The sequence below is a fragment of the Macaca nemestrina genome, chromosome 1, assembly GCF_043159975.1.
Source record: "Macaca nemestrina isolate mMacNem1 chromosome 1, mMacNem.hap1, whole genome shotgun sequence".
Taxonomy (NCBI): Eukaryota; Metazoa; Chordata; class Mammalia; order Primates; family Cercopithecidae; genus Macaca; species Macaca nemestrina.
The window spans coordinates 99,323,399-99,349,351 of record NC_092125.1 but is presented as its reverse complement, the minus strand read 5'-3'; the positions used below and the strand labels follow the sequence as shown (position 1 = coordinate 99,349,351).

At 39.5% G+C, this 25,953-nt stretch overlaps 1 protein-coding gene across 2 annotated transcripts in view; it reads right to left on the bottom strand.

Moving 5' to 3' along the window:
- Nucleotides 1–25,943, bottom strand: part of LOC105498174 (COPI coat complex subunit alpha) — a 53,585-nt gene extending 27,642 nt beyond the window's left edge. For both annotated transcript variants that reach the window (XM_011770077.3, XM_011770078.3), the window contains exons 1-8: nucleotides 25,787–25,943; nucleotides 22,969–23,082; nucleotides 22,698–22,771; nucleotides 18,103–18,183; nucleotides 16,486–16,562; nucleotides 15,336–15,445; nucleotides 7,982–8,091; nucleotides 5,566–5,665 (exon numbers count right to left, since the gene is read on the bottom strand). In XM_011770077.3, coding sequence (XP_011768379.1) covers nucleotides 5,566–5,665; nucleotides 7,982–8,091; nucleotides 15,336–15,445; nucleotides 16,486–16,562; nucleotides 18,103–18,183; nucleotides 22,698–22,771; nucleotides 22,969–23,082; nucleotides 25,787–25,826 — 706 coding nt within the window. In that variant the 5' untranslated portion in view covers nucleotides 25,827–25,943. The remainder of the gene's footprint in view (nucleotides 1–5,565; nucleotides 5,666–7,981; nucleotides 8,092–15,335; nucleotides 15,446–16,485; nucleotides 16,563–18,102; nucleotides 18,184–22,697; nucleotides 22,772–22,968; nucleotides 23,083–25,786) is intronic.
- Nucleotides 25,944–25,953: the final 10 nt, after the last annotated feature.

Sequence of the window (25,953 nt, the reverse complement as noted above, 5' to 3'; positions counted from 1 at the left end):
AGACTACCCTAAGGCATATAAAAGTCAAACTCTCAAAAGTCAAGGACAAAGAAAGGATCCTAAAATAAAAATAAGCAAGAGAAAAGAAGCAAAGAACACATAAAGGAGCTCCAATTTGTCTGACAATAGATGTTCCAATGCAAACCATATAGGCCGAGAAAGAGGAATGATATTTTCAAAGTGTTCAAAGAAAAAATCCGACATCTAAGAATACTGTACCCAGCAAGATTATTTTATTTTCCAAATATGAAGGATAGTCTTTCCCAGACAAACAAAAGGTGAGAGAATTTACCACCACCAGACTCATCTTTACAGTAAGTATTAAAAGTAGTTCTTCGATCTGAAAGAAAAAAACACTAACGTGCAAAAAGAAAACTTTTCAAGATATAAAACTCAAGATGTAAAATTAAGTTCACAGACAAACCCAGAATACTATATTACTATAATGGTGGTGTGCAATCCACTTATAACTTTACTAAGAAGCCCAAAAGACAAATCTATCAAAATCAATAATAGCTATAGCAACATGTTAAGAGATAGTAAAAAACGCAGGAGCAGAAATGGAGTTAAATGTATAATTCCTGAGTGTGTTTTTGCCTTTGTTTTTGTTCTTGTGATATAAGATAAGCTGTCATCTCTTTAAAATACCTTATTCTATCTATAAGATTTTTTTTTGTGACTCTCATGGTAATTACAGCACAAAAACCTATAATATACTCACTAAAAATAAAAAGCATCAAATTAAGACATATTACTAAAGAAAATCACTTAACCACAAAAGACAGTAAGAAAAGGAAGAAAGAAGTCTTAAAAAAAAAAAAAAACAGAAAATAAGCAAGAAACAGCAGTAATAAGTCCTTACTTATCAATAACATCACTGAATGTAAATGCTCTCAATTCTCCAATTAAAAGGCACAGAGCGGCTAAACGGATAGAGAGAAGACCTAACTATATGCTGCCCTCAAGAAACCCATTTCACCTATACAGACACACATAGACTGAAAATGAAGTGGTAGAAGACATTCCATGAAACTGGAGACCAAAGAAGAGCAGGCGTAGCTATACTTGTATCAGATAAAACAGACTACGAAACCTAAGACTCTATAAAGAGACAAAGAAGGTCACTATATAATGATAAAGGGGTCAACTCGGCAAGAGGAAATAACAATTATAAATATCTGTGCACCTAACACCAAAGCTCCCAAGTATATAAAGCAAACACTAATAGATCCAAAAGGAGAGATATACTACAATATAATAATAGTAGGAGAACTAATACTCCACTCTCAAAAACAGACAGATCATTCAGACAGTAAATCAACAAAGAAACAGTGGAGTTAAACTACACACTAGATCTAATAGCCCTAACTGAAATTTACAGAACATTTCACCCAATGGCTACAGAATATTCTTTTCATCAGCACATGGAACATTCTCCAGAATAAACTATACTTTAGGCCACAAAACAAGTTTGAAAAAATTGTGAAAAACAAATCATATTAAGTATCTTTTTTGAACACAATAGAACTAGAAATAAATAACAAGGGGAACCTCAGAAAATACAAACATATATAAGTTAAACAACATGTTCTTGAAAGACTAATGGATCAATGAAAAAATTAAGAAGGAAATTTAAAAATTGCTTGAGACGAATGAAAATGGCAATACAATGTATCAAAATTTATGGGAAATAACAAAAGCAGTACTAAGAATGAAGTTTATACCATAAACACCTATGTCAAAAAAAAAAAAAAGGAAAGACTCCAAATGAACAATCTAATGATGCATCTCAAGGACCTAGAAAATAAAAAAAGAAGGCTGGGCGCAGTGGCTCACGCCTGTAATCCCAGCACTTTGGGAGGCTGAGACGGGCGGATCACGAGGTCAGGAGATCAAGACCATCCTGGCTAACACGGTGAAACTCCGTCCCTACTAAAATACAAAAAAAATTAGCCAGGCATGGTGGCAGGTGCCTGTAGTCCCAGTTACTCGGGAGGCTGAGGCAGGAGAATGGCGCGAACCTGGGAGGCAGAGCTTGCAGTGAGCCGAGATCGCGCTACTGCACTCTAGCCTGGGCGACAGAGCGAGATTTCGTCTCAAAAAAAAGAAAAAAAAAAAAAAGCCAAACCCCAAATTGGTAGAAGAAACAATAAAGATCAGAACAGAAATAAAATTGAGATTAAAAAAATACAGACTATCAATGAAATGAAACACTTGCTTTTTGAAAAGATAATATCAACAAACTGTTAGCTAGACCAACTAAGGTAACAGTACAGAAGATCCAAATAAGTAAAATCAGAAATAAGAAAGGAAACATAACAACTGAGACCTCAGAAATACAAAGAATCATTAGAGACTATTACAAGAATGACATGCCAACATATTGGAAAACTTATGAGAAATGGATACATTCCTAGACACATACAACCTACAAAGATTGAACCATGAGGCCAGGGATGGTGGCCCACACCTGCAATCTCAGCACTTTGGGAGGTCGAGACAGGTGGATCACTTGAGGTCAGGAGTTCAAGATCAGCCTGTCCAACATGGCAAAACCCCGTCTCTACTAAAAACACAAAAATTAGCTGGGTATGGTGGCACAGCCTGTAGTCCCAGCTACTTGGGAGGCTGAGGCAGGAGAATTGTTTGAACCCAGGAGGTGAAGGCTGCAGTGAGCTGAGATTGCCCTGCTGCACTCCAGCCTAGGCAACAGAGCGAGACTCCACCTCAAAAAAAAAAAAAAAAAAAAAAAAAAAAAAGATTGAACCATGACAAAACAGAAAAACTTCTAAAAACCAGTGCCTAGATCAAAGCCTTAATAATAGTTCTTCCATCAAAGAAAAGCCCAGGACCTGATTGCTTTACTGCTGAATTCTACCAAACACTTAAAGAATTAATGCCAATCCTATTCAAACTCTTAAAAAAAAAAAAAAAAAAAAAAAAAAGGAAGAGGAGGGGGGAATATTTTCAAACTCATTCTATGAGGCCAGCATTACTCTGATAACAAAGCCAGACGAGGACACCATAAAAAAAGAAAACTACAGGCCAGTATCACTGATGAACATAGATGCAAAAATTCTCAACAAAATATTAGCAAGTCAAATTCAATGGCATATTGATAAGATCATTCACTAAGATCAAGTGAGATTCATTTCAGGGACGCAAGAATGGCTCAATATACATCAATAAACATGATATATCACATTAACAAAATCAAAAACAAAAACCATATGATAGTTCAACAGATGCTGAAAAAACATTGGATAAAATTCAACATCCCTTTATAACAAAAGTTATGATCAATATGGGTAGAGAAAGAGCATACCAAAAAATAATAAAGGACATATATGGTAAACTTAGAACTAATATTATACTTAATGGGAAAAAATTGAAGGCCTTTTATCTGCAGACCAGAAGGCAAGGATGCCCTCTTTTACCACTTTTATTCAACAAAACACTAGAAGTCCTGACCAGGTCAGGTAGGTATGAGAAATAATCAAAGGACAACCAAATTGGAAAAAGTACCCTTGTTCACAGATGACATTATCACATACTTAAAAAAACCCAAGACTCAACCAAAAAACTGTTAGAAATGATAAATTCAGTCCAGCTGCGGGATACAAAATCAACATACAAAAATCAGTAGCATGGCCAGGTGCGGTGGCTCATGCCTGTAAACCCAGCACTTTGGGAGGCCAAGGTGGGCAGATCACTTGGGGTCAAGAGTTCGAGACCAGCCTGGCCAACATGGCAAAACCTCATCTCTACTAAAAATACAAAAATTAGTTGGGTGTGGTGGTGTGCGCCTGTAGTCCCAGCTACTCAAGAGGCTAAAGGATGAAAATCATTTGAACCAGGGAGGGGGAGGTTTCAGGAAGCCAAGATCGAGCCACTGTACTCCAGCCTGGGCGACAGAGCGAGATCCTGTCTCAAAAAATCAGTAGCATTTATATATGCCAACAGTGAACAATCTGAAAAAATATCAAGGAATCCCATTTATAGTAACTACAAAAAATATAAAATGCCCAGGAATCACTCTAACCAAAGAAGTAAAAGGGCCATACAAGGAAAACTATAAAACTCTGATGAAAGAAGTTGAAGAGGACCCCTGAAAATGGAAAGATATTCCATGCCTGTGGGTTGAAAGAATTCATATTGTAAAAATGACAGGGTAAATTACTACCTAAAGTAATTTACAGATTTATTGTAATCCCCATCAAAATATCAAAGACATTCTTCAGAGAAACAGGAAAAAAATCCTAAAATTTATGTGGCAGCACAAAAGACCCCAAATAGCCAAAGCAATTCTGAGCAAAAAGAACAAAGCTGGAGGCATCACACTACCTGACTTCAAAATTTACTACAAAGCTAGAGTAACCAAAACAGTGTGGTACTGGCACAGAAACAGACACATCGACCAATGGAACAGAAGAGAGGACCCAGATATAAATTCACAAATCTATAGCCAACTCATGTTTAACAAAGGTGCCAATAACATAAAATAAAGTGTTGGGAAAACGGGGTAACTATATGCAGAAGAATGAAACTCCTATCTCTCACCACACACAAAAATCAAACAAAAAGGATTAAAGACTTAAATATAAGACCAGAAACCATGAAACTACTAGAAGAAAACATTGGGGAAATGTCCCAGGATATTGGTCTGGGCAAAATGCTCATCACTAATTACCAGAGAAACACAAATCAATGTGTCCTTAACATAAATGCTGAAATATATACACATATATACAGAAATAAAAGACATGCAAATCAAATCCATAATGAGGTATCATTTCACCACAGGTAAAATGGCTTGCATCAAAAGGACAGGCAATAACAGATGCTGGCGAAGGCATGGAGAAAGGGGAACCCTCCTACACTGTTGGTGGGAATGTAAATTAGTATAGTCACAATGGAGAAGAGTATGGAGGTTCCTCAGAAAACTAAAAATAGAACTACCATATTATCCAGCAATTCCACTGCTGGGTATATACCTAAATAAAGGAAATCAATATATCAAAGCAGTATTTGCATCCCCATATTTGTTTACTGCAGCACTATTCACAATAGCCAAAATATGGAATCAACTTAAGTGCTCATCAAGGGATGAATAAAGAAGATTACACACACACACACAATGGAATATTATTCAGTCATAAAAAACAATGAAATCCTGTAATTTGCAGCAAAATGATGGATGCAACAGGAGGCCATTGTGTTAAGTGAAGGCAAGAACAAAGAGATAAATATGGCATATTCTCACTCATATGTGGAAGCTAAAAAGTGGATATTATTAAGATAGAGAGTAGAATGGGAAGGAGGTGAAGGAGGAAATGAAGGGAGGAAAACAGAATATAAATATATTTATTACCACTTAACTGTACACATAAAAATTGTGAAGATGATATATTTTATTTGTAAAATAAATAATTTCTATGCTCCTGGCATTAGCATTAATTAATCACCTAAGGTAGAAAAACTGGTCAGAGTCCAGAAGACCTGCCTACTTTACCTTGCTGGCTGGCAATTTCCTAGATATGGTGATAATGTAACCAGTTCACTCACCATTCATGCGCCAGATCTTCACTTGACGATCATCTGCCCCAGATACAATAAGGGGCATAGTGGGGTGGAAGGCAGCCCAGTTTACTCCACGATCATGACCCTGTAGAAAAAGAGTGGTTCTTCTAAAACATCTTTATAGCCGTCACTCAAAGCAAATCAATGAATCAAGCTACCCGTTGTAAAAGATATCTCTGATTTATTCTTCATGTGAACAGATTCAAGAGACTATGCTGCTCTAAAATTTTGAGCATCAGAATTATGTCTGTCCTCCAATATTACCCCAAATTCTCATGTGAATTTCCAAATACATATTTCTAACCCCAAACTCAGCCTCATTTGCATTTAGCATATTCTGCTTTGTTTTTCACTTGCCCATTTTTATCGTATTTCTACAAAACATTATTAGTATCTCCAGACACATTTTATTTTATTTTTTATTGTTTTTAGATGGAGTCTCGCTCTGTTGCCCAGGTTGGAGTGCAGTGGCGTGATCTCGGCTCACTGCAACCTCTGCCTCCCGGGTTCAAGCAATTCTCTGCCTCAGCCTCCCAAGTAGCTGGGATTACAGGCACCCACAACCATGCCCGGCTAATTTTTTGTATTTTTAGTAGAGACAGGGTTTCACCATCTTGGCCAGGCTGGTCTTGAAATCCTGGCCTCATGATCCATTTGCCTCGGCCTCCCCAAGTGCTGGGATTACAGGCGTGAGCCACAGCACCCAGCCGACAAATTTTATAACTTAATGCAGAAATCTCAGTCTGATCTTGAAGGAGCTCCAAGATTCTTCTAAGAAATCTGCAGGGTGAAAACTATTTTCATAATATTACTAAGATGTCATCTTCTTCATTCTTTTTTTTTTTTTTTTTTTTTTTAAGATGAGGTCTTGCTGTGTCACCCAGGCTGGAGTGCAGTGGTACAATCATACTAATTGCTCCCTGCAGTCTCAAACTCAAGTGATTCTCCTACCTCAGCCTCCCAAGGGACTACAAGTGAGCACCACCATGCCCAGTTTTTTTCTGTTTTTTTTTTTTTGGTAGACACAAAATCACAAAATCTTGCTATGTTGCCTAGGCTGGTTTCAAACTCCAGGCCCCAAGTAATCCTCCAGCCTCGGTCTCCCAAAGTGCTGAGATTACAGGTGTGAGCCACTGCACCCAGCCTATTTATCTTCTTCATTCTTATTATTTCATGAGTATACAATAGAGTTTCCCAGCACATGATACGTGATATCATTGCTCTGACAGCTAACAGAATGTGTGCTGATACATTTCACGTTTTTTTTTTTTTTTTTGAGACGGAGTCTCGCTCTGTCGCCCAGGCTGGAGTGCAGTGGCCGGATCTCAGCTAACTGCAAGCTCCGCCTCCCGGGTTTACACCATTCTCCTGCCTCAGCCTCCCGAGTAGCTGGGACTACAGGCGCCCACCACCTCGCCCAGCTAGTTTTTTGTATTTTTTTTAGTAGAGATGGGGTTTCACCGTGTTAGGCAGGATGGTCTCGATCTCCTGACCTCGTGATCCGCCTGTCTCGGCCTCCCAAAGTGCTGGGATTACAGGCTTGAGCCACCGCGCCCAGCCACATTTCACGTTTTTAAAAGTTGTTTTAATTTAAAATGTGGTAAAAAATTGACACACATAACCCACATAAACAAAAACTCTTTGGGGTCCTCAATAAATTTTAAGAGTCTAAAGAGATCTTTAGACCAAAAAGTTTAAGAACTGCTGATTTTAAGATACTGTATAGCCTATTTATACAGTTATATGGTATACTGTGACAGAATCCTGGATAAGGCAGTTTTGAATTAGCAGTATTATTGAGATATATCATAGTGCAGTGAAAAGCACCTGGGTTTTGCAGTCAGATCCAAATTCAAATCTTAGTTCTTACATTTATTTAGTAGATACATGTAGATTTTGGTAGACTGCTTAATTTCTCTAAATCTCAATTTTTTTTTTGTCTGCTAAATAGGGATAATAATATCTACTTCAGTGGGTAGCTATGAAGATTAGATCATTTTTTAAAGAAAAACTAGTTTCTTTCCCTTATGCTTTTCTGTTTTCTCACCTGCACAAAAGTTACACATGGCTGGTTCTCAATAACTTTGATTAAATTTCTTACTGCCCTGCCTGACAGAAAGCTTGAGAATGAGCTCTGCTTTGGGATGGTGATGAAGTCTGCGCCTGGCCTTCTCCTTCTCCCCACTGGGTTTATAAGGTGATAAGACTCTCCCTCAGGTGGCACATAAGCTTCATTTCTCTGTTGGTTCACTCACAGTTCGATTTCTAGTACCTCAAACAGTGCCTGGCACTTAATAAGCACTCTGTAAATATTTGTTGAAGGAATGAATAAATGAACAGCATATTGTGACTTTCTCAAGATGACAGCCCATATCCAGCCCCTGGCTGTAAAGATAAGTACCTCTAGTACATGCTTCACCACTGCATCTGTAGTTCCAAATAGATCAACCCCAGTTATTCCTCTCACATCCGATTCCACCGCACCAGGGGACAGGTTTTTTTTCCTTAGACCTTTGAAGGGATAAGGAGCAGGATGAAAGATGTAAACATAAATGTTATCTAAAACAGCACAGTATCAGAAACACAGAAACTACAGTGAAAAAGAAGAGAAAAAGAAATGGAAAAGACTGAAGAAAGAAAACAGACTCAAGAATTCTTATTTCTAAAAATGTTCAAAATATTGAAGTACATTCACTATCTTCCCTTCTGCTCCCTTAACACTTAAACAGATCCATTACTGGAACTTCTTTCCAGAGGAGGGTGACCCAAATTTCTGGCACACTTTAACCTCTTCTTCCGCAAATCTTACCTCAAGAGGTGTCTGCTTCAGTTAATGCCCACTTTCCATTCTTCAGTGTTCTTGTGTTCTTGAAATGTGGCCCCAAATGGTAAACATTCAATTTCTACTCTCAACTTCATAAAATTTATAGCAGCTTTTTTCCCATCATTTTAGAAAATTTTTCCTTTTTTTTAAAGACTAGTCAAGTGCAGCAGTGAGAATGGGGAAAAGAGTGGAACAAGGAGTTCAATCTGTAACTGACTGTGAACAATCAACTGAGATAACTCACTATCTTCAGACTAGGCTCAAGAAACTTTAAAAGGAAAGCCATTTGAGGCAGGCATGGTGGTTCAAGCCTATAATCTTAGCACTTTGGGTGGCCAAGGCAGGTGAATCGCTTGAGCCCAGGAGTTTCAGACCAGCCTGAGCAACATGGCAAAACCCCATCTCTCCCAAAAAAAAAAAAAAAAAAAAAAAATTCGCTGGGTGCAGTGGCGCATGCCTATAGTCCCAGCTACTTGGGAGGCTGACAGATGGGAGGATGGTTTGAGCCCAGGAAGTCGAGGCTGCAGTGAGCCATGATGGTGCCACTACACTCCAGCCTGGGTGACACTGAGACCCTATCTCAAAAAAGAAAAGCCATTTGAAGAGGCCACAGCGCAGTGTTTCTCAACTTGAAGCCTTTCGACAGCTGATGGGGGAAGTTCCAAATGGGTTACAGAAACTAGGCCTATTAAGGACAAAACAGCTATTTGGTACAAGATAATGTAAAACCACAAGCCATGTAAAAAAGTGTACTCATGCCTACTACTTGACTCTTGGACAAGGAACAAGATAATTAAAACTGTCATGTCCTTTTAAGTTCCTGCTTAAAAGGCTGATTATACATTTGAATACTTGGATTTTGCCATTAAAACCTTTGGAGGCTAGTTTTACTGAGAGGAATTAGGCTCTAACCTAAAAACAATGGAAAAAGACACCAGAATAATAACAGTCTTATTTGTAGAGGACCCACATATATGGCTCAAGTACAACTATCTTTAAAAGCTATTTGTGCTACAGTCAGAACCAAAATTATGATAACACTACTACTATCTCACATTCAAAAAGTACTTTGCAGTTTTCAGAGTGTATGCTATGTAACTGGATTCTGATAACAAACCTTTGGAATGAGCAAGCAGGTAAAACTGTAACCATTTGTAGACGAGAAAAAAAAGAATTGAGACTAAAATCCTATCTTTTGAAGTATTTTAGGGGGAAAGTGGAAGATGAAATTACCCAGCACTTGCAAAATTTTTTTAAAAAGATAGTTACATATAATGGAAAACAAAAACTCTTATTGAAAATAAAACCTGAAGGCTGGGTGTGATGGCTCACGCCTGTAATCCTAGCACTTTGGGAGGCTGAAGTGGGTGAATCACCTGAGGTCAGGAGTTTGAGATCAGCCTGGTCAACATGGCAAAACCCCATCTCTACTAAACATACAAAAATTAGTCAGGCATGGTGGCGCACGCCTGTAATCCCAGCTACTAGGGAGGCTGAGGCAGGGGAACTGCTTGAACCCGGGGGCAGGTTGGCGAGGGTGTAGCACAGAGGTTGCAGTGAGCCAAGATTGTGCCACTTCACTCCAGCCTGGGCGAAAGAACGAAATTCTGTCTCAAATTAAAAAAAAAAGGAGGCTGGGCGCAGTGGCTCACGTCTGTAATCCCAGCACTTTGGGAGGCCGAGGCAGGTGGAACACCTGAGGTCAGCAGTTCCAGACCATCCTGGCTCAAACGGTGAAACCCTGTCTCTACTAAAAATACAAAAATTAGCTGGGCATGGCGGTGCATGTCTGTAATCCCAGCTACTTGGGAGGCTGAGGCAGGAGAATCACTTGAACCTGGGAGATGGAGGCTGCGATGAGCTGAGATCGCGCCACTGCACTCCAGCCCGGGCAACAGAGTGAGACTCTGTCTCAAAAAACAAGGAAAGAAAACCTAAGTCATTTTAAGCCTAAACTTTGCCATCTGTAGGAAAATATAAGAACTTAAGTTTAATAACCGCATTTATATTTATTGTTTTAAAACTGTGATATATCTCTTCTGTTATAGTGGCACCTACATGTTAACACTGGAGAAGCAAGAGCTTAGAAGGCCACAACAACTTTAAAATTATTTTGTCCTCTGTTCAAGATGAGCATTTAGCCGGTAGGTAGACAGAAATAAAGCTGATGCTTTACAATGTATTCTCCCAAAGGTTCATAAATACTTCATTGCTGGGATGCCTCCTTTCACTTATTACACTTGTCCCTTTAATAAGATCGGTCAACTTTTTCTAATGAGTCTGGTATATGAAACAGATTCAAAGGAAAATACAAAGATAGACAGCTGTGAGAAACTTCACCTCCAATAAGCTTCAACAAACACATTAAAAGGAAAGCTGTATGACAGAATGGAAGGCTTTGTTGCATTTGCGTGTAATGATCCAGGAAAAGGGGAAGGGCAAAAACAGACAGATGAATGGTGACAGGCAGTGAAAAGATACTTAGAGAAGAAATATTTGAGCCTTCAACAAGCCACTCGCTAGGACTGAACGACAGACGGAAAATTTCTACAGCAGCTACCCAAATCCAGAGGGAGGAGAGGACACTCTCAGAATGGACCAGTTTGATGCACACCTCCCAATACGGACCAGGGAAAGCAGGAAAAAGAGAGGGATGATAACAGGATTTGGCAGCAAATTAATACTTTTTTAGTAGCCATTTCAAAGACTGAGCCTGAATTACATGGGCTTGACATGCAAAGGTACAAGCCTATTAAAATAATTTAACTGTCAGTTTACTTGGGAGCTCAAGTTAAGAAAGTAATCTTTTATATATAGGTTTGTAAATACATTCCCTTTTAAATAAATAGTTTTTGCCAGGCTAACACAAAAGATTCAGGTTAAGCTAAGCCCCGTGGGGCTCAATCTCCATGGGAGAGGTATCAAGAGATAGGTTTTCCTTTAAAGATCTCTATATTCTCTTATTGCTTAACTAACTCAGAGAGTGTCCCTTTCAAAAAAAGATAGTCAAAAAAATTAGAATTAGTCCTCTAAATTTGGGAGTATTCATACTCTTATTCAGAACTAACTTCTCTGTTTTGGAAATATAAGCACTGGTCTTTAACAGATCGGAAAGCTAATTACTCTTCCTGTTTTCTGACTTATTTGAACCCAATAGCAAAAAAGAACTCTGCTGAAAAAGAATATGCTGATTTCTACAGAAGGAAAGCATAAAAGTCTAACCCAAAAGCTTCTTGCACTTTGTTAAACACCAAAGCATCTCCTTCCACTCTGGTTAAGGGGTTACTGGAAGTCAAAAGTTGTGGGTAAAGAACAACACTTAGAAATGGTAAAGACAGCATTAACATTAGTACAGCAAGTTAGCACAAAATTCTCACTACCACATAAATAAAGTATAGCAATTGCAAGATTATTATCTAGTAATTCATGCACTTCACACATTCAAAAGCAAGTATAAACCCCATGGTGTCACACTCTCTCCCTCTCTTCCCTGATCTAGGGCCCTTATTTTTGATGTAAAAATGTTCTCTGTCTGCAAAAGGTAAAGAAAAGTATTTCGTGCCTTGAGCATTTCATGATCACCAATAATCCAACCACCTGATTGCCCCCAAACGGCACTGGCTAGACTGCAGGGAACATGCTGGGCTGGCATCAGGTGGCACAAACATTACTCTTAGAGTGGAGTCCTTCTCGACCTGGTGTTCTGGAAAAGAATTAAGTCTTAATGCCTGAAAGCATCAGTTTAGGTATGTAATAAATTTTCTATGATCTAGAATAGCATTAGCTATATACCATTCTTGGAAGAACTATGGAAACAGCCACTGAAAGTACTTTCTATAGCACTTAATTCTCTCACAGAATCCAGGTTGACAAAGGCTATTCTGGATAATTGCCGGCCGGGGGCAGTGGCTCATGCTTGTAATCCCAGCACTTTGGGAGGCTGAGGCAGCCAAATCACTTGAGGTCAGGAGTTCAAAACTAGCCTGGCCAAAATAGTGAAACCCTGCCTCTACTAAAAACACAAAAATTAGCTGGGCATGGTGGCATGTGCTTGTAGTCCCAGCTACTTGGAAGGCTGAGGCAGGGTAATTGAACCCAGGAGGTGGAGGTTGTAGTGAGCTGAAATCATGACACTGCACTCCAGCCTGGGTAACAGTGAGACTGAACAGCATGAATTGGGATCCAACCCCATCAGGCTCCTATATCCTGAGACAGAGAGAGTGCTTTGAATGTGCGCACGGTGAAAAATCATGGAAAGCCATAGTGAGGTTACTGGGAGAGTAGATGCTAAGCTCCCTGGTACTGGCAGTGAGGAGAGGAGAGGACACAGGTTCACAGTGCCTGTGTCTAGCTCCTCCTGTTGGCATGGCTGGTCACATCTGGGTGTACTTCAAAAAACCTTGTCAGTCTGATGAAAAACTGCAATGGCAAAGCCCTAGGGAAAGAGTGTACAACTGCCCTATCTCCAATACCTCGTTTATACTACTCCCTTTCATTCTAAGCCTTTGAAAACTACAAAGACAGCATGATCTAGAGGTTCTACTCTACAATTGTCTCCATCTCCCCTTGTCTTGTTTCTATGCTACATTAACCTAAACAACTGCTATTCCAACATTCCAAATGCTGTATCCCAGAATCCAAATTTTCAGCTTGCTGTTCATTAATGGTCTATAAAAACAAGTGCCATTATTGTCCCAGCCCCCCATGCCACAATGGAGTTGGGAACAGTTATCACCTCCGCTGTACAATGCAGAGGATGACTCCTTTATTACAAAGAACCAAACAAAGATCTATGAGGGGGGCCTTCCTTTCATAGAATGAAACATGTTTTGTAGTCCAGTCACTGACATTTCAAAGAACTCAAATCTCCAAGAATTTCTTTTTTTTTTTTTTTTTTTTTTTTTGAGACGGAGTCTTGCTCTGTCACCCAGGCTGGAGTGCAGTGGCCGGATCTCAGCTCACTGCAAGCTCCGCCTCCCGGGTTTACGCCATTCTCCTGCCTCAGCCTCCCGAGTAGCTGGGACTACAGGCGCCCGCCACCGCGCCCGGCTAGTTTTTTGTATTTTTAGTAGAGACGGGGTTTCACCGTGTTAGCCAGGATGGTCTCGATCTCCTGACCTCGTGATCCGCCCGCCTCGGCCTCCCAAAGTGCTGGGATTACAGGCTTGAGCCACCGCACCCGGCCTCAAATCTCCAAGAATTTCTAAGGAAATGAATAGAAAGAAACAACAGGCTGGGCACTGTGGCTCGTGCCTGTAATCTCAGCACTTTGGGAGGCAAAGGTGGGCAGATCACCTGAGATCAGGAGCTTGAGACCAGCCTGGCCAACATGGTGAAACCCTGTCTCTACTAAAAATACAAAAAGTAGCTGGGCACGGTGGCACATATCTGTAATCCCAGCTACACGGGAGGTGGAGGAATAAGAATTGCTTGAATCTGGGAGGCAGAGGTTATAGTGAGCTGAGATCATGCCATGGCACTCCAGTCCAGGTGACAGAGTGAGACTGTCTCAAGAAAAAAAATAAATAAATAAAAGTTAAAAAAAAAAAAAAAAAAAGAATGAAAGAAACAACAAATACTAACTGGTCAGGGAACTACAGCATTTAGTGTTTGATTTCTCTATTCCACCATGAAGCACTTCCATCATTCTCACAGGTACAGTCCACTCTCTGCATTTAAATTCTCTAGGTAGCACCTTCTTAGATCTCCTCTATATAAGACTAAACATTTAAATCCTTGTCTCAAAATAAAGATATGTAAACTGTAAAAGGAGGAATTATCCCAACTATCCATAATCTATAAATTGTTTAATTTCTAGTCCTAAATCTGTCCATTAAAAGGTATTCCGGGCCAGGCACAGTGGCTCACGCCTGTAATCTCAGCACTTTGGGAGGGCAAGGTGGGTGAATCACCTGAGGTCAGGAGTTCGAGACCAGCCTGGCCAACATGGTGAAACCCTGTCTCTACTAAAAATACAAAAATTAGCTGTGTGTGGTGGCACACACCTGTAATCTTAATTACACAGGAGGCTGAGGCACAAGAATCGCTTGAACCCAGGAGGCAGAGGTTGTAGTGAGCCAAGATCGTGCCACTGCATTTCAGCCTGGGCAACAGAGTGAGATTCCATCTCAAAAAAAAAAAGGCCAGGCACAGTGGCTCACACCTGTAATCCCAGCACTTTGGGAGGCCAAGGCAGGCGGATTACGAGGTCAGGAGTTTGAGACCAGCCTGGCCAATATGGGGAAACCCCGTCTTTAATTAAGATACCAAAATTAGCCAGGCGTGGTCACATGCGCCTGTAGTCCCAGCTACTCAGGAGGCTGAGGGAGGAGAATTGCTTAAACCCGGGAGGTGGAGGTTGCAGTGAGCCAAGATCATTGCACCACTGCACTCTAGCCTGGGCAACAAAGCAACACTCCCTCTCAGAAAAAAAAAAAAAAAAGGTATTCTGGACATAAAAGTTACCAACTCCTAGAACCCAACCATGCTCCTTGCACTAGAAGAAATGTAATAGAGAGATTTTACTATTTTTAAATAAAGCAACAGGGTCCAACAGTCTTGTTTCCCTGTATTAATCTATTCTAAAAATTTCTTTTTGTCATAGATGTATTTTTTTCTTATTTGTAGTGGAAAGCCTGATTCTTAATCAAATGTCCCAACAGAATATAGATTTTAACTAAAACCTGATCTAACTAGAAAGTTAAAATTTCTTCAAATCAAATGAATTTTCTAGAGTTACCTCTTTTCTTAGAGAAGACTTCCAATATGAAGAACGATCAAAGCAGACTCAACACCCTCAGAAACAAAGATGCTATTATAAAACAGAATATTCTAAATTTTCCAGTTCTAAGTCAACTCTCCTCACTATTTTAAGCAATTGCAGTTTTGCACCAGACATGACCAGGTTGTCCCCTGAACATGGGCAGCTCACCAGAAATATCCCAAACGCGCACAGTCTGGTCCAGGCTGGCTGATACTACCAAGTCTTCTGAGGGGTGGAATTGAGCACACATCACATAATGGTTGTGCCCTGTTAACACACTGCAAGAAAAAAAAAGACAATACCAAATTAGAGGTGGAAGTCAACAGACTCCTAAACTAAATACCTTTCTCCATATTCAATAAATGCTTATCCAATTATATTTTTATGGAGACAAAGGTAGGTCATCCTACCAATTGTGAACTAATAATAAGCCCAGTCAGTATTTTAACAACAGTTCTCTTCTTGCCTCTAATGCTTTAGTATTTAAATATTACTAATTTCAGGAGAACTGAGATTGCATAGCTCTCCTCTCAAAAATATTTTATAATATCAAAATAAATGTAATCTCAGTAATTCATACTGTAAATTATCTGTGAGATTTTAGTAAGGTATCTCATTTAAAGGCCATCACTTTATTTTTTATTATTATTATTTTTTTGAGACGGAGTTTCACTCTGTTGCCTAGGCTGGAATGCAATGGCACAATCTTGGCTCACTGCAACCTCTGCCTCCCCAGTTCAAGCAATTCTCTGCCTCAGCCTCCCAAGTAGCTGGGACTGCAGGCACGCGCCACCATGTCCAGCTTATTTTTGAATTTTTAGTAGAGACGGGGTTTCGCCATCTTGGCCAGATTGGTCTCGAACTCATGAACTTAGGTGATTTGCCCGCCTTGGCATCCCAAAGTGTTGGAATTACAGGCGTGAGCCATGGTGCCAGGCCAAGGCCATCACTTTAAATGGTCCCTAACTCTTCGTGGAAGGTTCTATGTAAAGCTCCAGCTCCAAACACAAAACAAAACAAAGGTCTAGACCTTGACTCAGGTTTTCTGGGAAAATAATTGAAAACCAACTAAAATTTCTTGTTCTAAAAGGCTGTATGACTTCTCTTCCTGGTAAGAAATTATTGGAAGATCCAGATTCACATATGGGATTGCCTCTACATTTATTATTTTGCACTTAAAAGCATCCTACAAATACAATCAGTAATTAATCAGCCGACATAGCCATTTGGGAAGGGAGAAGATTGTTGTAAGAGAAGCTGATTATGAAAAAGTAGGAAAAATGAAGACTCTTTTTGAGCCCTCTGCCTCCTGCTTTACCAAACACAGGTTCTAGATTGCCAATTCCACACTCGGATGGTCTGATCATCTGAGGCACTCAGAATCCAGGGATATTCCTGAAAGATATTCCAGACAAAGGCTTTAAACATTAAACAAATTTGTTTCATCAGCCTCTTGTAATCATTTTTCTCTAAAGAATTGCATTGCTTAACAGTTCAGCTACATTAGCAAAGGGGCTGCTGCTTTTGCTACCAGGTTAGCTGTCGCCTTTTCTCTACCACTCTAACAGCTTTTTTCAACTTCGGCACTTTCACCTATAAGACTTAAGAATGGAAGCCAGTCAGAGGCATAAGAGATTCTCAGAGGCAGATAGTGACACATACATTTACATTTTCTTCTATATGTGTGTGTGTGTGTATTTATATATAGTTAATCATGTAAATTAAGATCCTGTGAAAGATTCTTCTACCTTTAACTCCAGGATGGGAATATTATTTTATTGTCTGACTCCTTTCTGTCCAGTTTCAAAAAATTCCCAGGTCTCAGCAAGGAAAGCAGAAAGTAACATATAAAGACAATTTAATCTTTTTGGAATCTGTAAGATTGTTGAGAAAAGGAAGTATTTCTTATTTACACTTCCTTCTTACTACACTTGCTAAGCTTTGTGTTAAACACTGAAGATAGACAGTATCTCTACCTTCAATACAGAGATAGTATCTCTAACATCCGTATTTAGCACAAAGCTTAGAAAGTATAACGCACACACGTATTTACTGAGCTGGTAAAATGAAAGAAAATAAGGTTTTTCATAACTTTCCAGGTAGATGGCAACTTGTTCTAGGCAAGGGTCTTCAGGAAGTCCTTTATGGCAATGACAAACAATTCCTACTTAAATTATCTTACTGAGTGCTTATCATTCTGAAATGTTTAAATTGTAATTTTCTCATTCTCTCCTATCCTAAAATTTTTTAATTAAAGAAACAATGTATACTCAACCAGTAAATTATTGTTTATTTCATCATATTCTAACTTAATTCAAAGACTTAATTTACTGGCAATCAAAGAATAGTACAAGTTAATGCTAATACACAGAATTATAAGGAGATCCTCTCAGGTTGCAAATTGATTCAGAGGTTGGGAGTCGGTAATCTCAGTATCTAAATCTACTATGATACCTGGCAGCTCAAAGAAAGTAGTAAGCCTGGCTAAGGGAACAGCCTCCACCAGACCCAAAAATCCTAGGATAGAGGGGGTCTGATTGTTAATACTTCAAAACGTTTGTTAGCTCATCAAAATGGCATCTTAGTCTGATCTTCCAGACACACCTACTACTTACTAATAATACCCTACATGGGATTAGTTGGCAAACTTTTGTTTTTTGGTTCAGCAAACCTGAAATCAAATCCCTACTTTTCCCTACAGAGAAACAATGACTTCCCATAGAATCCACTGAATCCAATAAAATTAAATTCAGTACAATCCCGAGTGCTTCCTTTTGCAGAAAGAAACAAAGCAGAAAGGTCAATACCACACAGATTGTAGAAGAGCCACTCCAAAAACAACTCTGTTATTAAAACATGGGTTCTCAAGGATCAAATAAAGATTACTATGGGGAAAGTAAGAATGCTCCAAAACTAGCGCCCCATGACTACTTACATGATGAAAAAACGTGGTGCGAATATAATCTAAGTGCCCAAGCAATGTGAAAAGACAGCGCCGAAGCTTGTAATTCCAAACCTGGAAAGACAGAAATCAAACTAAGAAACAGAAATATAGCTATTCGGCCTCTATAGAGATAGAAATATGTATATAAATACGGGTTTACATACATATTTGTACTCTGGCATTTCTAAATAGGTAGGAACCTTGGTAGGAAGCCTTAAGATTTGAGGGAAAAAGAACAAGAATGAAACTATAAGTCAGATAAACAATGTGGGGTTGGGGTATGATTAGGGAAAAGATAAATATGAAATTATTGAAGTTTTTCAGGCTGGGCGCAGTAGCTCATGCCTGTAATCCCAGCACTTTGGGAAGTCGAGGTGGGTGGATCACAAGGTCAAGAGAATAAACCACCCTGGCTAACACAGTGAAACCCCGTCTCTACTAAAAATACAAAAAATTAGCCAGGCATGGTGGCATTCGCCTATAGTCCCAGCTACTCTGGAGGCTGAGGCAGGAGAATCACTTGAACCCGGGAGGCAGAGATTGCAGTGAGCCAAAATCATGCCATTGTACTCCAGCCTGGGCGACAGAGTCAGACCCGGTCTCGAAAAAAAAAAGAGAAAAGTTTTTCTTTCTTTGGGAAGACACCATCTGTATTTAGTAGCGGGAAATATTTATCCAGGGCTTGATTTGAAACTCTTTTTTCTACTGCATAATTGTGCTCTCAGCTTGAATACAGGCCCCTTAATGCTTTACCCATCACTTTTAAAAAGTATGACAGGCCGGGCATGATGGCTCATGCCTGTAATCCCAGCATTTTGGGAGGTCAAGGGGGGATCACCTGAGGTCAGGAGTTTGAGACCGGACTGGCCAACACGGGGAAACTCTGTCTCTACAAAAACACACAAAAAATTAGCCGGATGTGATCCCAGCTACTTGGGAGGCTGCAGCAGCAGGATCACTTGAACCTGGGAGGCCGAGGTTGCGGTAAGTCGAGATCGCACCACAGGACTCCAGCTTGGGCGACAGAGAGGCCTGATCTCAAAAAAAAGTAGGACAGATAGATACCATGACTCCAAGGGGAACAGTAATATACGGCATCAGCTTCTTAGACTCCTACCCTGACGGCAAATGACGCCCATACATATGTGGTCTGTACTCAACTGTCAAGCAAACAGACTTTAACTTATTACATGGATCAGTAAGGCTGAGCTAAGCAGATAAACAATATCATATTCAGATGTGAAGCTGAGTCAACTACCAAAGTACTAGGCATCAACGAACACAACTGAAGACACGAAAACCAGGAGCATAAATATAAAATAGGTATCTTCCTCATTCAGAAAATCCCCTAAAAGGTACAAAAATAAGAGACCAGATGCATTTTTCTTTTTATTTCATTTAATTTTTTAAAATTTCTTTTTAATATTTGTTTATAATCAATCTGGGCCAGCTTGTTACTATTTCTAATTTTTAACTTTTCTTTAGTAAATTATAAAAATATCATTTCCTATAACAAATTCAAACAATCCAAAAGTATGATCTTCCAAACAAGAATGCTGAGTTCCTTAAGGCAGGGTTCTTGCCCAGCATGCTCAACACTATACCCTTACCACCTAACACAGTGGCTGACACTAGGTAAGTGCTCAGCAAGCATTATGCATGGAAATAAGAATAACATGAAAAGTTAAAGTATTCCAATACCTTCGCCTCTATCTATTCAATCAGTTACATATAAATACACATGTACACAGTGGAGTTCTACATAAAAATTAGATCATACCATAAACACTATTCTTTAACTGACTTTTTCCCCCTTACAGAGTTCAGTGTTTTAAACTTTCATATTTCTAGCTTCAAAATGTCTTGACTCCTTCAATGGCCTAAGTCAAGCTCCAAAACTGTAAATCCTTAAAGACTTATAGGTGTTTTAGACCAATACTCTGACCATTTGCTGGGCTCCCCGTCTTACTCTTTGTAAATGAAGATTATACTAATTTATCTGGATATAGCAAGCAATATGATAGTCCACAGACATAACTTTTCTAGATAATCCCCCTTTTTATGAAAAAATGTTCAAGTTTATTAGTCATCAGAGAAATTAAATTAATTAAAACCACTGAATGGGCTGGGTACGGTGGCTCACGCCTGTAATCCCAGCACTTTGGGAGGCTGAGGCAGGAAGATCACCCAAGGTTGGGAGTTTGAGAACAGCCTGACCAACATGGAGAAACCCCATCTCTACTAAAAATACACAATTAGCCGGGCGTGGTGGCGCATGCCTGTTATTCAATCTACTCAGGAACCTGAGGCAGGAGAATCACTTGAACACGGGAGGTGGAGGTTGCGGTGAGCCGAGATCACGCCATTGCACTCCAGCCTGGGCGACAGCGCAGACTCGGTCACAAAAAACAAACAAACAAACAAACAAACAAACAAACAAACAAACAAAACTCCACCAAATGATAGTACTATACACCTACCAGCTAGTAAAGAATTCCTTTGTTTTAATAATAGCTTTATTGAGATACAGTTCAAATACCATACAATTTTTTCATCTAAAGTATAAAATTCAATGGTTTTTACTATATTCACAGTTGTGCAACCATCAATTTTAGGACATTTTTATTCACTCCCCTAAGAAATTCATACCCATTAGCCATCACTCCTCATTTCCTCCCAACCCCTCCAACCCTAGACAATCACTAGTCTACTTTCTGTTTCAATAGATTTACCTATTCTGGACATTTCATAAGTGGAAGATTATTTCTTTTCCAAAGTATTAGTCATTTTGGGAAAACTTTTTTCTTAATTAACACCCAGTTTTTCCTTTCTAAACAGATTATAAGAATCCCAAGTTAACCATTCTTGATACTCAATGTTCATCACTATAAACAACAAATACAAAAATATTATAATGAGGTGATATCCTTATGGGCTTCTGAGATCTATCAGGTGATTTGAGTTTTGATTGCCCCAGGATGTGGTGCTTAAAAACTAGAAAACAGAAATAAATGTCCTTCCTATAATTCCAATAGCTCTTTTCTCTGTAGGCAGCTGTCACTCATTACTCCTGTCACCTAAGTTCTGTGGTATAATCACAATATATAACTTCTTGAAGTTGCTTATGAAAAAGGCTTTACCTTTTTATCAAGTAAATTTCACTGGTTTGGTTTGATAGATAGACTTAATGAAAACAACTAAAGGAAGTAAATAAAGGAAATTTTGATTTATTTTTATAGGTTGCTAGTCTCTAGCTCTAACTTTCGCTATTATGATAGTCAATCGTCTTCAAAGAATTGCCTATATTCTGTCTGCTTCCTCTTTTTATACTAAGGCCTTCCAAATTAAGCACTTTAAAGGTTATTTCTCAGTCTTGATCTTATTCTAAATGCTTTCTCCTTCCCAAAATTCTCTTCTTCCTTGGCATGCAAGGGGCTTCTTCTCCCTCTTGGTTCATCTTGAACCCCTCAAATCACTGTTTCCCATACTAACTCTACTTCCTCTCTCTCCCTTAAATGATGGTCTATCTTCTTATTCAACGTACTCCTTGAGCAATATCTTCTACTGCTTCTCCTTTGGCTCCTCCCTTCATGATGACAAATCACAAATATATTTCTAGCAGACACCTCAACTAGACTGTCTCTTAGCTCCCTCAAAATTATCAGAGACAAGATGGAATTCATTACCCATTCTCTTCCACTCCAGAAAACTATCTCCTCCTGATTTTCCCTTCCTAGTTAATGACACCCCCTTTACCCAGTGACCTAAACTAGAAGCCTGAAAGTCATCCCATTTATTTCTCCTTATTGGCCTTTATTTCTCCTTATTGGCCATCTTATTTATTTCTCCTTATTGACTATCATCCAACGGATATACTGATTCATTTCCTTAAATTCTCACATCCATCTCCTTCTCTCCATTTCAAATGCTACTACCTAAGCTCAGGTTTCCTGACTGGAAGCTTTGCCTCCAGTTCTGCCCAAATCATCCAATCTTTTCTTTAATTACCACCAAGTAATCATTTTAAAAACATATAAATCTGATATCACTCCTGTATTTAAGTTCCTTAAATTGCTCCTTGTTATCTGCATGATAACATCTAAACTCCTGAGTGCTGCAAACAGGTACTCCATGATCTGGCCCCTCTCATCTTCTGCCCCTTCTCTCAACATTTCTTCAGGTTTTCTCCATACAAAACTAATAAGAGTTGCCCTGTATCTAGCTGTATCGTGCCTTTTGTCTTTGCACCTGTACTGCTCTTTCCTATTTCACTGTGAATCTCTCTCTATTACATCACTCACCAAACTGTACATGCTATTACTTGGATATATGTTTATCTCCTCTATTAGAATAAAAGCTCCTTGAAAACAGATTTCTTATTTATTTTTGAATTCCCAAAAAAGAAAACAGTGTCTGGTACACAGTAAGCATTCAATAAATGTTTGCTGAGTAAGTTCTCCAGATAATGTTGTCAAAAGCCTGAGCTCTGTATGAATGAACTTCCCTGTCTTTCAGTCCCTTTCATGATTCCCAAACCTTCCCACATCCTCTGTCCTTTATTCTCAGTCATGACAGACCCTCTGTACCTTAATCTTATAGTCATCTCCTCCAGAGACGAACAGTGGCTGCTGCTTATGGAAGTCAATGCCTCGCACTGGACCTGGTAGAGAAGGCAGGCAATGTATGTTAGAGAGAGCTATCCTTTCTAATATCTAAGGTGATTCCTATTCATGATTTTTAAGTTTTATCACTTCCACCTTCTTTAATCTAGAGGAATCCATGTCAAACAAGGCTTTAAATACCCCAGGATATGATAAATACTTATACTCCTTTAACATCTTCTTAGAAATATCTCACCATCGTGTTCATCAAACTTGTCAATGAGAGTGCACATCCGATAGTCCCACAACTGGATGACCCCATTATGTAAACTCGTCAGGATCCAAGGTCTTTTGGGGTGAAAGCTGAGCCCTGAAAAAAATAGAAAATGATACAATGAGCTAACTAAGCCCCATGATGTCACCTTCTGTCAATTCTGATAAGAAAAAGAAACAGCAAGGTTAATCCTAGGCTCATTTATTCATTCGACGCACTTGATGATTTTTTACTGGATGCCAGACATCATGAATTTTATGTTTGGTACTAGATGTTTGTTATATTCCTTTAAATATTGTTGGGCTTTGCTCTAGGATGCAATTAAGTTACTTGGAATCAGTTGATCCTTTCAAGGCTTCCTTTTAGGTTCTATTACAGGGGGGCTACAGCAGCCTTCATTCTAGGCTTAATCTGGAACCATTATTAAAGCAATAGCCCATCTGAGGTCTCTATTTGAAGCTCTATAATATCAGGAAGTCTTTCCATTCTGGCCAGTAGGAACACAAACTAGTCCCAGCCCTGTGTGAGCTCTGGGGATTGCTCTGCCTTCTCCTTTCCAGTGGTTCTTTGTCAGGTTTTGAATAGTTTTCTCACATGCAGATCAGTACTCAAAGACCCGAGAGGACATCCTGCAGACCTCTAGTGCTCTCTCTCTGCAGCCCCCTCTTCTCCAGTATTTTGCCCTGCAAAATCTAGCATCTTTGCTTCCCCACACTCTAAACTTTTGTCTCCTCAGAAAGAACAAGGGATTCCCCTTTTCACTGAAGCCTGAAAACTCTCTAGGCAGTAATCTATGACAATCATAGGACTCACCTTGTTTATTTCCCTTCTCTCAAGAATCATTTCCCTGCACTGCGTGTCACCCAACGTCTGTGAGCAATGTATGAACCTTTGTTTCATACATTTTGTTTGTTATTCTATCAAGACTGGAAATGGAAGTCCCCAGAGGTAACAACTACTAACAGTTTGGAGTGTACCCTTTCAGATTTTTAATGCAGTTACACATAGACATAGGCCTTACTATTTTATGAAAGTGGGGATCACATTATGATGTTGTTCTGCAAACTTTTACATTATTCTAACAGGCATTTACCTTTGTCCCCCAATTTTTGGCTATCAGAAGAGCCTACTGAAGATACTTCTACACATAATCTAGCCTATTTGCATTATTACTGCTCTAGGCTAAAGACCTGTGAGATTGCTCAGGAATAGAATATGTGCACTTAACATTTTAGTACATATATTTAAATGTAAAAACACTGTATCAATATACAGTCTCATGAAGTTTATGGAGGTGCCCATTTTGCACACAGGATGTTATCAGCTATTTGTTGTTTTGTTTTATAAATCTAAGACCCTCCCCCCAAGAAAGTAACTTCACTTTTTTTTTTGCATTTCTTTCATTACTAGTGAGGTGGAACTATTTTAATTATTTATTGAACATTTACAATTTTTCTTCTAAATTGTCTATTTTTCCATTAGGTTCTCTTTTTTTTTTCCATTATGATATATAAGTACACTCAACAATGGATGTTTGCCCTCAATTATTACAACATCTTTGTTTTTCCTTCTCTACTGCCCGGCAAGAAATTAGGAGCAGAAAAGAAAACTGAAAGATTATGAAGACCCATTTCACCTACACAGGTCTCAGAAATTCTTAATGGTACCCACCTTTCAAGGTCAAGTTTCCCAGGAGACTTAGAAACTGCTCAGAATATATTCACACATTGAGAGCAGCCTCCACTTTTTGCACTACTGAGTCTACACCAGGTGCTGTAATAAATACATTCCATACTTTCTCATTTTAATTCTTTCTATAAAAGACTATTTTACAGATGAGGAAATAGAGACTTAGAGACCTTAAGTCACCCAAGTCATACAGCTTGTTAGTGGATGTCTCAGGATTCCAAAGCAAGACCATCTGACTTCAAAGACCAACCACTTCAAAGACTAACCATTTTGTTACGCTGCACCTTACTACATACTCTAGATACTATTTTTTCCAGGTCTCTGGAGACCTTACTTCTCTCTGCCTTTCACATTTTAACATTCTGAGGCTAATACTGAGATCTCAGTATTTGCCCTCCACCCCCAACGACCCACACTCGAGCTCTAGAGTCGCCATACTTAGCAAATAAAAATACGAGATGCCCAGATATATTTGAACTTCTGGTAAGCAAGGACAGACTAAAAAAACTATTCATTGTTTACCTGAAATTCAAATTTAACTGGGTGTCCTGCATTTTATCTGGCAACCCTATCAAGTTGAGACTTTATTGGGGTTATAAGCCTCAAAGTACTACTTCCGGGTAGTGAATAAAGCCGAATGAAGGTACTGATGTTGAGATGCTGCAGCCAAGGCCTCCTTAAGTGAGGTAGCCACTACACGTCTCCAAAAAAGCTACTGACTCGGGTGCAAGTAACAGAGATCGAGACTCAAGCCCCAGGGCCACTCCATATAACACAATCAAAAAGTCAACAGGTCACAGGGCCTTTGGAGCAGAACAATACAAGTTGGGAGCACAGCAAAGAGAGAAAGGGAGAAGAAAGAATAGGGAGGTGGTCTAAGGAATCACCTACAGTGTGGGAGCCACTTTATAGGTAAATCGAAGCCCAAGGACACACCAAAGAAGAGCGGACTGGAGAACCGCTAGCCAGGCCTAACCTCTCTCCCACCCTCCGTCTTCCTCTGGGTCCGTCTAGTGGGCCCACTTCGGCCAGCACGTCTACCCATTTTCTCTTCCCCGGTGTCTGCGCCGCTCTTGACATCCAACCTCCATGTTCCTTTTTTCTCCACTACCTTTGACCCGCGCGCTCTTGGTCTCGAATTTGGTTAGCATCTCTCAGGTCTCCGACTCCGATGTTTTAATCCGAGCCCCAACACACCCTGCTGCCCTTCGGAAGCCTCCACGTCAGCTACCCTCTGCCGCGGTTTCCGGAAGCTCCTGGAAACACGAACTTCCGGTC